The 14,520-nt window shown below is 39.5% G+C and overlaps 2 protein-coding genes and 3 non-coding genes across 6 annotated transcripts in view; 4 read left to right on the top strand and 1 right to left on the bottom strand.

Moving 5' to 3' along the window:
• abhd2b (abhydrolase domain containing 2, acylglycerol lipase b) overlaps positions 1-5,912 on the top strand; it is a 22,641-nt gene extending 16,729 nt beyond the window's left edge. The window contains exon 11 of the mRNA XM_056387608.1: positions 3,298-5,912. Coding sequence (XP_056243583.1) covers positions 3,298-3,524 — 227 coding nt within the window. The 3' untranslated portion in view covers positions 3,525-5,912. The remainder of the gene's footprint in view (positions 1-3,297) is intronic.
• Positions 41-112, top strand: trnae-uuc (transfer RNA glutamic acid (anticodon UUC)). The gene has a single exon. It is a non-coding gene; the product is annotated as a tRNA-Glu (tRNA).
• trnae-uuc (transfer RNA glutamic acid (anticodon UUC)) lies at positions 1,320-1,391 on the top strand. Its single transcript has one exon. It is a non-coding gene; the product is annotated as a tRNA-Glu (tRNA).
• On the top strand, positions 1,887-1,958 carry trnae-uuc (transfer RNA glutamic acid (anticodon UUC)). The gene has a single exon. It is a non-coding gene; the product is annotated as a tRNA-Glu (tRNA).
• rlbp1b (retinaldehyde binding protein 1b) lies at positions 5,903-14,520 on the bottom strand. 2 transcript variants are annotated; one of them, XM_056387610.1, is made up of 8 exons: positions 14,018-14,520; positions 12,725-12,764; positions 10,899-11,027; positions 9,959-10,163; positions 9,100-9,278; positions 8,314-8,472; positions 7,778-7,888; positions 5,903-7,224 (listed from the first exon to the last, which is right to left on the bottom strand). In XM_056387610.1, the coding sequence occupies exons 2-8, from the start codon at positions 12,734-12,736 to the stop codon at positions 7,096-7,098; spliced, it is 924 nt and encodes a 307-aa protein (XP_056243585.1). In that variant the 5' UTR covers positions 12,737-12,764; positions 14,018-14,520; the 3' UTR covers positions 5,903-7,095. The 2 variants fall into 2 exon arrangements, with proteins under 2 accessions (XP_056243585.1, XP_056243586.1); XM_056387611.1 differs by lacking the exon at positions 14,018-14,520 and having other exon boundaries at positions 12,725-12,842.

Below are 14,520 nucleotides of genomic sequence, written 5' to 3'. Positions count from 1 at the left end.
TTTTCCATTGTGTTGAGAAACCTTGAAAGTTGAACTCATGTCCCATATGGTCTAGCGGTCAGGATTCCTGGTTTTCACCCAGGCGGCCCGGGTTCAACTCCCGGTATGGGAACTCCAACCTTTGTAATTATTAAATTAGGCCAGGATTTCACAAACAGTAAACTGTGATCTTTGGCGTTCCCTTGACAAATATGAAGACCTTCGGCAGTCCATTCCAACATCCCAAACCTGGATAGTGTATCTGACAAATATGTCATAAATAATTTATCCAAAGATTTTATCATTCCCACACCGGGAGTTCAACATGGGCCACCTGGCTGAAAACAAGGAATCCTGACTGCTAGACCATATGGGGCATGAATTCAACACAATGGAAAAAACCCTGCTGCATATTTTCCAGATCATCCCATCAACTGCTCTCTTTGTAGCTTACACCCTTAAACCTTCAGTAGATGGGCTTATCTACAGAGCAGTAATATTCAAAGTTTGCATCGATACAACAGAGAAGGGAAAATATCCCCTGAAAACTAAACATGTATAACGATGGATCAACTTTATATTCGTAGCTAGAAGTTGGAGGTCTTTCCTGTTCACTTCAATACAGACAGTTTTCTAGTGACCATTAGTGAAATTGCAGAGTGATGGGCTTCAGCAGCTCAATGTAAGATGAACCATTTAGTAACTTTACATTTGCAGTAAGAACTTTGGGGATTTTTATGTTCAACAGACACAGTTTACTCAGAGCAGCCTCTAGTGTACATTAGAGGAAATGCAGTTTCACACAGCACTAAACTCTAGATTAGTTTAAGTTTGAATCATCTACATAGATTCCCATACCCGGGCCACCTGGGTGAAAACCAGGAATCCTGATCGCTAGACCATATGGGAGACCTGTCTTTAAGGTTTCTCATATGCGAAAAGCTTTCAGAAGCTGAAACACTATCTGATACATAAAGATTACTAACAATTATGTTGGGATTATGACCTAGTTATTGTGTGGTAATCATCCCTACACTTGTCTTAATGCTCCATATGGTCTAGTTCTGTGGAGTTCTGGGTTTTACCCAGGTTTCTTTTTCTTTCGGTGGCTGGTGTTCAGTCCCCAGTATGTGACATTAAAGATCCCTGGTCAATTACTTCTGGTCTTTAGTTGTGTAAATCTATGTAGACAGATATTAATTTGAATTCAGTACATCAGATAGTGAGTTTAGTCCAATAACAGTGGTAAACTGGACTTTTAAGAGCTGCCTCCTCACGATAACACTATCTTTGTATCATTTTTCTATAATCTTGTGGCAGCCACTCTTAACTTTGACATGTCCCATATGGTCTAGCGGTCAGGATTCCTGGTTTTCACCCAGGCGGCCCGGGTTCAACTCCCGGTATGGGAATCTATGTAGACCAGCTTTTTCAAAATTAAACAAATCGAGAATTTAGTGCTGTGTGAAACTGCAGTTCCTCTAATGTACACTAGAGGCTGCTCTAAGAAAACTGTGTCTGTTGAACATAAAAACCCCCAAATTCTCTCTGCAAATACAAAGTTACTATATGGTTCATCTTAGATTCATGTGCTGAAGCCCATCAATCTGCAATTTCACTGACGGCCACTAGAAAACTCTCTGTATTGAAGTGAACAGGAAGGACCTCCAACTTCTATCTACGAATATAAAGTTGATCCATCCTTGTACACATGTTAAGTCATCAGGGGCTATTTTCATTTCTCTGTTGTATCGATGCCAACTTTGAATATTACTGCTTTGTAGAGAAGCCCATCTACTGAAGGTTTAAGGGTCTAAGCTACAAAGAGAGCAGCTGATGGGATGATCTGGAAAATATGCAGCAGGTTTTTTCCATTGTGTTGAGAAACCTTGAAAGTTGAACTCATGTCCCATATGGTCTAGCGGTCAGGATTCCTGGTTTTCACCCAGGCGGCCCGGGTTCAACTCCCGGTATGGGAACTCCAACCTTTGTAATTATTAAATTAGGCCAGGATTTCACAAACAGTAAACTGTGATCTTTGGCGTTCCCTTGACAAATATGAAGACCTTCGGCAGTCCATTCCAACATCCCAAACCTGGATAGTGTATCTGACAATAGTCTTTGAACCATCTGAATGTCATAAATAATTTATCCAAAGATTTTATCATTCCCACACCGGGAGTTCAACATGGGCCACCCTGGTGAAAACCAGGAATCATGGCCGCTAGACCATATGGGACATGTCAAAGTTAAGAGTGGCTGCCACAAGATTATAGAGAAATGATACAAAGATAGTGTAATCGTGAGGAGGCAGCTCCTAAAAATCCAGTTCACCACTGCTCTCAAAAACATTGGTGATTAAATTAATTAATATTAATTAATTAATTGATCAACTATTTGTTTCAGAAGTTTGTAGTTACAGGGGGAGCTATATTTTCATGCATCATCTAGAAGAATTTGTTCCAGGTGATTGTGTCTCTGCTAGTCTATGTTCGTACACCCTGATCTGACGCAGAGTGAGATTCATGTGTTTGAGAAACATGAAGATGATAAAAATCTGAAGAGGTCAAAACTCCAGCAACACCTGAGTTTCTAAAAACCGAGTATATTGTCAAATTCTTTGAATGTAAAAAAAAGTCTGATTCACATTTTGAAAGACACACATTAATAATTAAGTTATGGTTAAGTAAATACCAGTGAATAATGATAATATCAAAAGGTGTTAATTATAGATACTAAAAATGAACAAGACACTTTAATGTAGAGACCTGCAACCTATACAAAGCCCAAAAAAATACTGCCAGAGGGTGTCTTAGTTCTTAAAGATTTGCCATTTCAGACAATAGACTTTGGTGCTACCACCAAGTGGCCAAAAAATGTGTTATTGTCCTTTAAATAAACCCCTTAAGAAACAAAACACTGTAAATAAGTTAGAATAGACCTTTTCTTATTTATAAGCTGATGTTGAACCCAGTGCTTCTGTCAGGAGCTATACAGTTAGGTGAAAACTATTTTTATTTCCAGACACTGATGGATCTAGTTGGTGAACTGAAACATTACACATACAAACTAATGTCTTGTTTAGCTCTGATGAGTGGTTCTTGACATCAGTAGTTAATACAGCTGCTACACAGGAAACCCAAACATCCCCACCTTTGTTTCCTGTTACAGACACTGTACTTTTACTATGTGTCAGATGTTCCCAAAGAGTAATGAGTTAGTACTAAATTAGGTGTCACCATACTTCAATAGAAAATACTGCTGAGTAAAAAAAGGGTCATTTACCTTACCTTTCCTTCTATCTGTCGTCCTCTTCAGAGAAGATGCCCAATGTGATATTTGCCCTGACCCAACACGGAGGCCACCTGGGCTTCTTTGAGGGAGCTGTGTTGTTCCCTCAACCCCTCACCTGGATGGACAAGGTCATTGTCGAGTACACCGACGCCATCTGCCACTGGGAGAAGAACAGGCCAGCCTGTCAGAGGAGCAGCCATCGGGACATGAACCCCTGCCTGCAGAGCACAAGGGTCACACTCAGTGGGTAACATTTACTGTACATAGAGTCTGAAGACCAAACTATAGACCAAAATGATAAAAGATGCACAGGCAAACACTCAGCCCTCTATATTTTCTCTACTTTGGCACTAATGATCTTAAAGTTAAATGAGTAATTCTGGGAAATGTAGGAATTCATTAGATGGATTTGACAAGGCAGGCAGTAAATTGGAAGTTAAAACTCACAGACATGATAAAAGCTGAGTGTAATATGAGCCTGTGCTGAATTGTTCCTTCCTCATTTGTTCTCAGTTAATCTCCAGTGCAACAATAGTTCGCCCTCTGCTGGTTTTTCGCAGGTGTTGCCTCTTGATTCTGGACAGCAGGGTGATGTAGTTGGCAGGAAGGTGACGCATGAATGTAAACCTCTGAGTACAAAGAAGGAAATTGAGATCTTCCTACATTAATTGCTATTGAAAATGTTCCCAGATACTAATACGAAAACTTGAATGTCATCCTACACACAAATTGGACCTGTAGTCCTACTTAAGTGAAAGGGACCTTCAGCCCTTTCTGAAGTCTTAAAATCTTGACAATAATATATGTTCAAATATATCTGATGCCCCACATCAGTCACATTTATAAGTATATTGTGGTTACCTGTTTAAAAAAATCTTTCAGAATTTAACTTGAAAAGTTCTCGACCAGATTTAAGTGCCTTGATATAAATGTGAGTCTGCAGCAGATTTGAGTTTCGGCTTCTCGTGAATCATTGAGCCGCCTCTGATGAGCAGCAGTTATGACATGATTTATGGTTTACAGTGGTGATTTTCAGCCGTTGTTAAGGCTCAAAATAACATCTGTTGCATTCAGATTGTGATTTTAAATTCCTTAAACTGTATTTTAAATGTTCTTAATCTTGTTTGTTTCCTTTGAGAGAACTATGCTGTTTTATTGTATATTCTGTTAAATGGTTGGTTTATTTATTTGTTTTATTGCATCATTTTGCTCATTTTGACACCACTCTCCAGTTTTTCACTTTTTGTTTCCATTGTTTGTGGTGGACCATCAAACTGCATCCTTGCTCCTTCAAAATAAAAGAATCATGCCCCTGCAGGTTTTTAAAGAGGTTTAGGAGTTACAAAAATTCAGACAGACAGAAATTGTAGTTTTTCTACTTAATAACACTTTTCTAACAGTCAATTCTGTGTTGTTGAATGGAAATATGGGCTCTTCATACAAACTAACTTTAACATTGTACTTCTGTAGGTCAGCCTGTCCCATGAATTATCCCACAGAACCCAAAAACCCAACACTATGATGCCTCCTGATGATTGAAAGAAATTTCAATCACTGTTTCCATGGATTACCACAGAAAATGTTCTTTGATGCATCTATAAATAAGGGCAGGAGGTAATCGGAAAAAACACCGTACTTACGCTCAGGACAGAGCTGCATGATGCTTACAGATGTTACAGCAGGCAGGAGAGAAGAGAGTGCAACTGGGACATAAACAGTAAGTGTATAAAATGAGAAATCCAATGTTGGACTCTCAATTTATGCACTTACCAAACAAATAGACTAAAGGACTTTCCACTTTTCAATAAAATACAGCTTGACTTTGCCACAAACCTGTTAAAGGCAAAGTGGAGGTCTCATATTAGATAACACTTTAGACAAGGGCTAATCGCTGAGTGACCACAGTTTTTTTGAGGGTTTGCTTTAAGATGCTTATTACAACATATCAGATGGGTGGAGTGTGCAATGTTTTTTCTTCATGAAAACACAGAAAAATACCGGACAAAACTTACCTCTGTGTCTCATGATACATTTTAATTCCTTGAGGTAAAGGTATGATAAAGGTATTAAACACTGACACAATAAGTTTTTGTGTGAGTTTTATGTGCAGAAATTCTCTTTGTTTTCTGTGGTGTAATGTGGCCTTTTTCATTATCATTTTAAGAAGTGCCTGTTTGATATGAATCAGTTTCCTGTGAGTAACATCCTGTCACACATAGTGGAAATGTGGACTCCACCCAAGTTCATGCATGTCTTATTAATACCATTTTCAGCCATCATACACCACTTCAATTCTCTCTCTGCCCTTTGAAGCAGAAGCCAACCTGGCAGCAAGCAGCACAACTCCATCTGTATGTGCATTATGTCCTGACTGTTATAGATATGGACTGTTTTTCTTGGACTTTACTGTCTTTACGGTTCCTATTGCACTGTATGACAATATAGTATGTATCAACATATGGATGTAACATTTATAATTTAATCATATGTGTTTTGTGCTGATGTGGTACACAGCCTTCAGATATTTGATCTCACCCATTAATAAGTATGTTTCACAAACATTTACGTCTGTTTATTTGAACCTAGATTTTATGTTTTCTTAATTTGTAGATTAAAACAAAGACTATAATTTATATTTATATACAGTTTATTGTACATTTATTGACATTCTTATTGGTGCAACAGGTAGCACAGTGGGTAAAACTTTATAATATTCATATTGAAGAACAATCTAAAAAACATGAGACAGGCACTTGTTGGAATATCAGCCTTGTACTTCACAGAGAGACGGGGGAATCAGAGAGTGGATACAGAAATCTGGGGCCTGCCAGTGTTACAACAAGCTATGTGGCTGAACTACAGTCCACACAGAGCACAACTTCACAGAAGAGATGCAGATAATCTCTATCTGTTGTTCACAAAATGATATTTAAAATACTTGATTGAATCTGAATGGTCAAAGAGTTATGGTGCTTATGCATTTTTAGCACATTAACTTCAAGTCATGTGTAGGTTACAGTAACACTGATTTCCCAAACCATGCCTCCCAGACAGCCATTAGCTTCCATTCATGTCAGATTGGTATGAAAATCAACTTGCAAAGTGGACACTTGGCCATCTTTATTTTTTGTTCAAACTTACAGTAATGCAGTTGTGAGCCTGTTTTGAAAATTCTTCCTTGTTGGTGACTGTCAGGAAGCTCTCAGATCTCATGTTTGTGAGTCAGTTATTGTGCGTGTGTGTGTGTGTGTGTGTGTGTGTGTGTGTGTGTGTGTGTGTGTGTGTGTGCGTGTGTGTGTGCATGTAATAAGGATTACTGTTTCCCTGCAAACTCTGGACACACCAAGAAGGAAGCATCAAAGTAGCTCCTGCACAAAATTGCATAACTGTGTGAAAACAACAAATTTGACCTTAAAAGTAAAGGTAACTAAATGGCCATCGTGATGAACGACCTACTTCACGCTAGTTTTAAAACTAAGATGTTTGATTGATTTTCAAACTATCTTGGTATGAAATGAAAACAATGGTTGATTAGAAGGTAGGAAATTATTCTCAAAATCTTATCATGCTTTGGAAACCAATCTGTACCCTGTAATTAATGGTCTACAGAATACTTTAGAGTGTAAGTGAGAACACTTCATTCCTGTTTGTGCTTTGTGTGGACCTCACATCATTTTAACTTCTCCCACACTCGTGACTTTCATTCATAACTTTTTTTTTCCTACAACCACACAGCTAGATTGGGCTTTGAGTCTCCACAGTCTATGGGGCTTTGTAATATATAACGGCTCTTTGCATGTTTGACAAATGGATGGAGGATGTTTAGTCGAACAGCTTGGCTGCTGTGGCCTTGCCATCGTACTTGGCACCTTTTCCATCAAACTCAGATGGAAGGATGTCGGCGTCAAACTCCTTGTAGTAGTTTTCCAGCTCATCTCCATGGACGAACACCTAGAGCAAGGACAGCAGCTGTTAGAGTCATTTGCGACTGTGTATTTCCTGTACCCACTAACTCAATTTGTAAATGAGTGCAAATTAAATTTGAAATGGTACCTATTGTACCCTGAGGTGGGAGTGCTCCATAAACACAGATAATTTCAAAGTGGCATCAGCAGCCTGCTGTCTGCTTTGCTAATCATAACCAAATTCAACACTAATATCAAGCATGTGAAAATCCGGCAATAAAAAACAATGTCACATGAAAGATTTTAACAGTAAACAGTAAAATCTTTGTATTAAATATCTATTGTGTACTTTAACAGTTGTTACCTTTATATTTCACATCTTGCTCTGACAAAACTTGTTTTTAAATATATGATACCTGATATGAGTGTAGTTACAACACTAAGGAGCCTCTTCGTTTTATATGTTTCAGTCTTGATTCAGTTTTGACTGTTTCCTCTATCCCGAATTCATCTTATAGACTGAAAGAGAGTAGGAAGGAGCAGCAGTCGTTGCAGTTACAGTGTCGCCATTATTATTGAATCAGCTTTGTAAAACTCACTCTCTCTAGCAGTTTGCTCTTCATTAGTGGTTTGACCACGTTGTAGGTGGTGGTGAAGTACCAGGGCTGGTGGATGAAGTGCACAGCTTTGAAACGGGCAGGGAATGAGTCCTGGTGGAAGAGAAAAAGTAAGAGAGTTTGGTGATATAACCCTCAATAAAACCGTCAGTGAAGAGGAGTCCTGCAGGAAGTGTGAGGTATTAGACTGTCTGTGAATATTTCTTTCCAGCAGCAGCTCTTGTGGAACGGTTCAAGTTTAAGGTGCCACTGAGGCTGTTGAGACAGGAAAGAGTGTTTTAATCGCTTTTTCTTAAAAATCTGACTCCTTAACCAGCAAACTGCAACCAGACAAACATACATATTCCATATTCCACTTATCTCTAGTATTCAGCCACACAGATTTTAACTTTAACCATTAGGCTATGAAGAGTTCCTTTGAAAACCTAATGCAGTTTTCATCTCTGCCATATTCATGCATCCTACCCTCTAACGTCTGCAGTAACCAACTAGTCCAGGGCAAGAATTTGCTTTCCCACCTGCAACATGTCCACCATCTTCTTGAGCTCGGTGGGTTTGATCCCGGACGCCTGCTGCATGGTGAAGCCCTTGAAGTTCTCAATGATGCAGAACCCATTGATCTGAGTCTCTTCATTCTCCAGCAGCTTCTCCAGGATCACACAGTAGGCACGCAGGATCTGAACACACACACAGACAGAGATATACCATGTTTATTAGCTAGGTTCATTTAACATGCCACCAGACAACTCCACTTGGCACAACCCTGGAAATAATGTACCCAAAATAACAAGGTTACTGTTCCTTAACCCTTCTGATTAAAGAAATAACCCTGGTCTCATTTGAAACATAACTCTTAAGATTTTACAACCAAAAAGTTGAAATGAGTATAAGAGATACTGAACCAAAGTTACACAAGCACAAATGGAAATGTACTTGTTTCTGTCACCTTTTTTTTTCATTTTGTTTTTGACAGAAAATATGGAATATAAGGCCTGTAGTAGTATCTTTTTAGTGAAAAACACTTTGGAGCCTTAGCCTGAAGGCAGAACCAGTTCTATATCCTGAACTGCTTTGCACAGACAGACTCAGGAGGCCTAGAGCTTTCAAACAGCTCGTAATTTGTCTAGGTTATGTGAAGATTTAGTCCAGTACAGACCAAAACACCTAGGCCAAAACCTCCCTTGGGTAGGACATGTTAGGTCTACTACTAGGTCTGCTATTTATACCCATTTGAATGAGCGGTGAGTTTGGAAATATCCTTTTCCTTGTGCACTCTGGATAGGTGGTCACCCAGCAGTTCTCACCTCATCGAAGGTGATCTCCTCATAGTCCCAGTTCTCGATGTTGAAGAGCAGAACCACACGGCCATATTTGTCTCTGTTCTGCAGGATGCCGGGGTAGCCGGCCTCAATGGTGCTGCGCACGGCCTCTGGGGTCAGATTCTCAAACAGCTCGGGGTAATCCTTCCTGAAGCGCACGTAGCCTGGACAGAGACACAGGAGCAGAGTCCAGGAATTCTGGATTTGTTCTAGTATCAAGCACTGTTTGGTCCTGTCATCCACTGCCAATGTGATAGAAATCCTTCTGGCAGCTATGAAGGAATTGTTTTATTTTAATCCAATGACACATTTATATATTAATTCATAATTTAAAAGTCAAAATTTAGTGTTTAGCATATCAGTTAAAAGATAGGTTGGATCACTCTGTCTACAGGGACTGATAAATCTGTTTAATCAGGCAGATTTCCAGTGTCTCATGATGATCTAAATGCTGTCTCAAACACTTTTTTCATGCTGGAAACACCAGATCACTGTCAGTCTTTGGCATGAAAACTATCAATTAAATATTTATATAATGTTATAAGCCTTCAAAATCCTGAATCATTTGAAGCCTGTTCATTTCTTTTCTTTGCAAATAAGTTTTTGTTGCAAAGCTATGACACACACGTCTCTTTGTTTGCATGGCTGTCAAACCTCAGACACCACAGTTTGACAGTTTCTGACAACAACAAAATAACATCATTATCATCCGCTGCTTTTTTATAAACTAGACTGGATACTGGAGGTTCAGATTTTCTCACTTCTGGCATCATAATTACGGCTTTTACGGACATAGGAGGAAAACCTTTGTCAGTAACTTTAAGCGTTCATCTTCCTGACGTACCCTTCATAAGGTCAAAGGCTCTAGGCACGTCGTACTTCCTGGCGCGGATGAAGCGGACCAGCAAACTGTCCGGTTTCTCTCCGAAGGTGTCCTGCACCCCCTTGGCCAGATCATCTCCTGCATCTGCCTTCTCCTTGATCATCCCTCGCAGCTCCTTCACCGCAGACACCCGCTTCTCATCTGTCTCGTTCAGCTCGTCCTTGGCCTGCAGGGGGAGCCAGACCACACAGTTAGCTCACATTTGACATTTGGGTTGTTTTATTTGTCATGATATTCTGAAGGATTATCTGACCTTCTTGTTACCCATTGTGCTGTTGTGTTTAACTTTGCCATGGCTAAGTTTGTCTTGTCGACCTAGCTAATGTGTTCATTTAGCTGACAGATAGCAATAAGTTGGCTAGGCTAGCTGGCTAGTGTTATGTGCTAGCTAACCAGGTTACTAACTTATTAGCCCCCAGCTGAGGTGGCTTTTTTCCTCATGTTTATTGAGTTTTCTTACATGAACATGAATTTAACTAAACATAGGTTGATAATAAGGAAAGTGCAACTATAGTGGAAGCTAACATGTTACAAATGTTCACTAGCAAGGGACTGGCTACCTACCCTGCGTTTGCTAACATTAAATGATTAACTCATCTCTTATAAGATAATAATATTGTGAACATATTTACAATTTGCAATGACATTGTGAACATGTTTATTCTTTAGTGTCATAATATATGTCATCCATTAGTAACAGTAATTAAACTGTTAAAAGACACTGCAAACCCACACAGGTGTTTTCAGTTATTCTGGCTAATTAGACGTCTAAGAGAGTCAGAGTCAGGTCTAATCAGTCACAATATGTGAGAACACCTGTGCTGGTGCACTATGGGGCCTTAACTGTTTAATATCCTGATGCGGCCCGGTGATGTCTCTAAATGTTTGTTTGTCTTGGTACCTTCTGCCTGGTGTGGTCTGGCAGGCTGGCGCAGGGTCCAAACACTTGCCCGTGGTCCTTGACGGTGAGACGTTCCAACTTAGCTCTGAGAGCCTGCTCCTCCTCCGACACCATACGGTAAGTTCCAGTCTGAAGAGACAGGAGACAGCTTTAATGCAACAAACAATGTCCCATAAACTGCAGACTCAAACATACAGCACGTCTTTGTGTGTTTTTCTTAGACATCCAATTTAGTTTTGGTACACTTTTTATATTGGTTGCCTATTTCATAGTGCAAATTTTGACTTTCTTTTAAAATTTGTCAAAAGCAGGAAAGGCACTGGTGTAACTAATAACATTAACTTCACTAGGTAACATAAAATACAAAATTCTTCAATGCATGTGTCAATTCCATGTCTGAGTTTTGGCACCAATAGTAAAATGATATTTTATTTTGAGAGATGTAACACATCATGGTGCAAAAATCAGGTCAAATCTAATTTATATGCCCCGGTATCACAACCTACCTCAAGGGCCTTAATCTGTGCAGCATACAACACCTCTGTACCTCTGTCCTTAGACCCTCAAATTGGTTAAGGAAAAACTCTCCTAAAAATACCCTTTAAACCCTCTTTCATTTAACATAAGAACTTATCATATGATACAGGTGTCTAAAGCCAAGCAGTCATACAAGAATTTTTAGTCAATAAAATACAGTCTAAAATAGGAAAACATGTTATTAGTAAATATTTGACTGAATAACAAGAGAACAAGTCTACACACCAGTTTTCAGTACTTTGAACTATAAACACATTTCAGTCATCACCAAAAAACTCTTAATCACCACAACCAAGTGTGTCCTGGTGGTTAAAACTCAGATTACTGCTGTTTTTTGTACTGACAGGGAAATGAAGTTAAAGCTAAGCAGCAAGGAATGACATAGTGCAGAAATCTGTCATTGCACTTTTTACAGTAGCCATTTCATCATAGCAGGAAAAGCACAGGTGTAATTCATATCATTAATAATAGATGTTCAGCTGTGCCAGCTCAAGGGATTTTATACGTGACAGAGATGACTGACAATGGCCTGGTAGAGCATAGAAATAAAAGCAGATCCATCATTAATGTTATTAGTTACACCTGTGTTTTTCCTGCTGAGACAGAGCAAAATATGTGTTGCAAAAAAGACAAATTAAAGATGTTACAGCAGGTGTTTTGACGGCTTCCCACCAAATCATTGTGACCAAAGAACAATCTGCACTTATTAGTGTCTGCTATTCAACACTTAGGTGATGTACCTTGTCTTACTTCCTGCTAACTGTTTGGAAGTGTTTCCATGTTTTTTTCTTTTGCATGTTGCTTTGGTTAAAAGCTAAATGCCTCACTGTGTAAGTGTAATTCTCTCAAAAGACTTGGTTGTGCTGTGTGAAATTCTAAACATGTCTAATCCACGTGAAACAATACGCCCGCCCACCAGTGTTGCAGGACCAGAATGAATAGGCCTCAGTGTTTGGTTAATCTCCCTCACATGAGTCCAGTAAAGCCTGTAAATACATGGTAAGGACTGCTAGCAGCCCCGAAGCAGGGATCAGAGATTAGCAGCTAAGGCTACTGTAGGTGTTGACGGCATCTGTAACTATGAGCTTTGGTCTTGAGAAATGTTGAGGTGCAGCTGAGTCCATGTTATAGGAAGATGAATAGGTGTTTGTGCTGGACGACACTAGTTTGTGAACTGAACCTGAGCCCTTTCACCCCTCAACACCACTATTAAAGCTGAGTTTGACAACACTTACGTATCATTGATTAGTAAAATCTGATCAAAACAGTGTAGAAGTGCAGGTACTTACCACCACAGCCATGTCTTCTGCTCTTTAAATCACCTTCGTACTGTGTGGAAGAAAATAAAGTTTGTGATCCACATGAACATAACAAACAATTGACACACTGTACTCCACATTAATCCCCCTTCATCCCACCCTCTCTGCAGTGACAGGGTACCTTCATTGTTCTATATTTAGCGTTGCCCATTCCTAGATGATTTATCAGGAGATTTAAGGTCAACACTCCCTTGTTTCATAATCAACAGACTCACACTCACTGTCAGGGTTAAACTCTTGAGTATCACGTTGATTAAGTCTGTATCCGATAAGTTCTGCAGATTCTGTATGACCACATGTTGTTACAGAGTTAGTAAAATATAAAACCACTTGCATTTTTTTTGTTTCTTTAAATCTTATATTAATTAGATCTTTTCAGTTTTCTTCAGACTGTTCTCGTTCCAATACTTAATCTAAAGCTGCGATAATAAAATAAAAATATAATAATCAACCAATTAATCGATTTGTCAGGGAAATTCATGCAACTATTTTGATAGTCGAATAATCATTTCTCAAGCATTACCTAATCCAGCTTCTCATCTGTCTGTATGTCTGTAAACTGAAATTAAAATAATAGCCGGATTTAAAATATATCACTATTAAACTTTGAAATCTTTGCCTGCAACATTACCTAAAGGGAAATTCTCAAATGTCTTCATCATGTCTGTGTCCTATTTCAAACATTTCTTTGGTCATATTTGTTACTGTGATTTTGATGTGCAGACAAACTGGTACATTTTGTCATCTTGATTATAAATTCATCTGTCTCCCACATATGGAAATTTGCAGCCTCACTACTCCTGAGATGCCATCAGTTCAGAGACACGGAAACATGCTCCACCTGTTATATTGTACAGCAGACTGGTAAAGACCTCTGCCTTCAGATTTACAGGGATCTGGTTTATAACACAGTGAATGCCACTTCGTAAACACTTAAATGCAGAGAGAAGTCGCATGAGCGCTTGCATATTTCCGATTTCTGACCGCAGTGGAAATTCATGATGCATGATGCACCTACTGAGCGAGACTTTACCAACAATAGTCTTCACATATTTAGATTTGGCACTCAAATGCCACAATATACAGGAGGAAAGTAGCCGCCAAATATCCACATGTTGGTTTCATGCGTCTGTAAATAACAGCATAAGTGTCTTTGGTCAAAACTGCTACTCAACAACTACAGTATTACCAAGAGGAGTTGTACAACACTGGACGCAGAGAGGAGGCTGAAGTAGCACCTCAGCACTGGAGGCCGAGTCTTACCTGAGGCAGATGTGAAGTTGCTGGCGGGGAGTCGCAGGGGTCTGTGTGGAGCAGAGTGGACGGGACCTATGATTTGTAGCGTTGGGATTAGTGGCGTCACAGCAGATTACACCTGACAGATTTACTTTTTCTTTTCAATCAGCATAAAAGTGGCAGAGGGTGTGAAGAAGGGGGAGGACGCGGGGACGGGGGAGTGATGATGACGTTTTTTTGGCCAACGGTGGCGGTGTTCCCATGATGAGAGGCAGGGTCAGGGCACATTTTGGATGATGTAATGATGGGTGTACACTTTAGGTAAGAGGTGCTTTAAGGGGGTGGAGGGATTTGTTTGAATTCCAAGGAAACTTGGAAGGAGTGAAAAGTGACCATTGTGACCGTTTGATTTGTGCCATGTGAACACTGGGGTCAGGAGAGATGCAATCTGTTTTCAGATGTGTTTCACATGTTTAGAGGCATGATGGGAGAAAAGTCTAGCTCTGATGTTGTTATGCTACTAAGTCAAC

Source organism: Seriola aureovittata, chromosome 10, assembly GCF_021018895.1.
Source record: "Seriola aureovittata isolate HTS-2021-v1 ecotype China chromosome 10, ASM2101889v1, whole genome shotgun sequence".
Taxonomy (NCBI): domain Eukaryota; kingdom Metazoa; phylum Chordata; class Actinopteri; order Carangiformes; family Carangidae; genus Seriola; species Seriola aureovittata.
This window is presented reverse-complemented; position numbering and strand designations above follow the sequence as displayed.

Coding starts and splice junctions, on each gene's coding strand:
- rlbp1b (XM_056387610.1), bottom strand. Junction 9,279..9,958: donor AGCCTTTGACCTTATGAAGG/GTACGTCAGGAA, acceptor GTCTCTGTCCAG/GCTACGTGCGCTTCAGGAAG. Junction 7,225..7,777: donor AGAGCAAACTGCTAGAGAGA/GTGAGTTTTACA, acceptor TCCTTGCTCTAG/GTGTTCGTCCATGGAGATGA.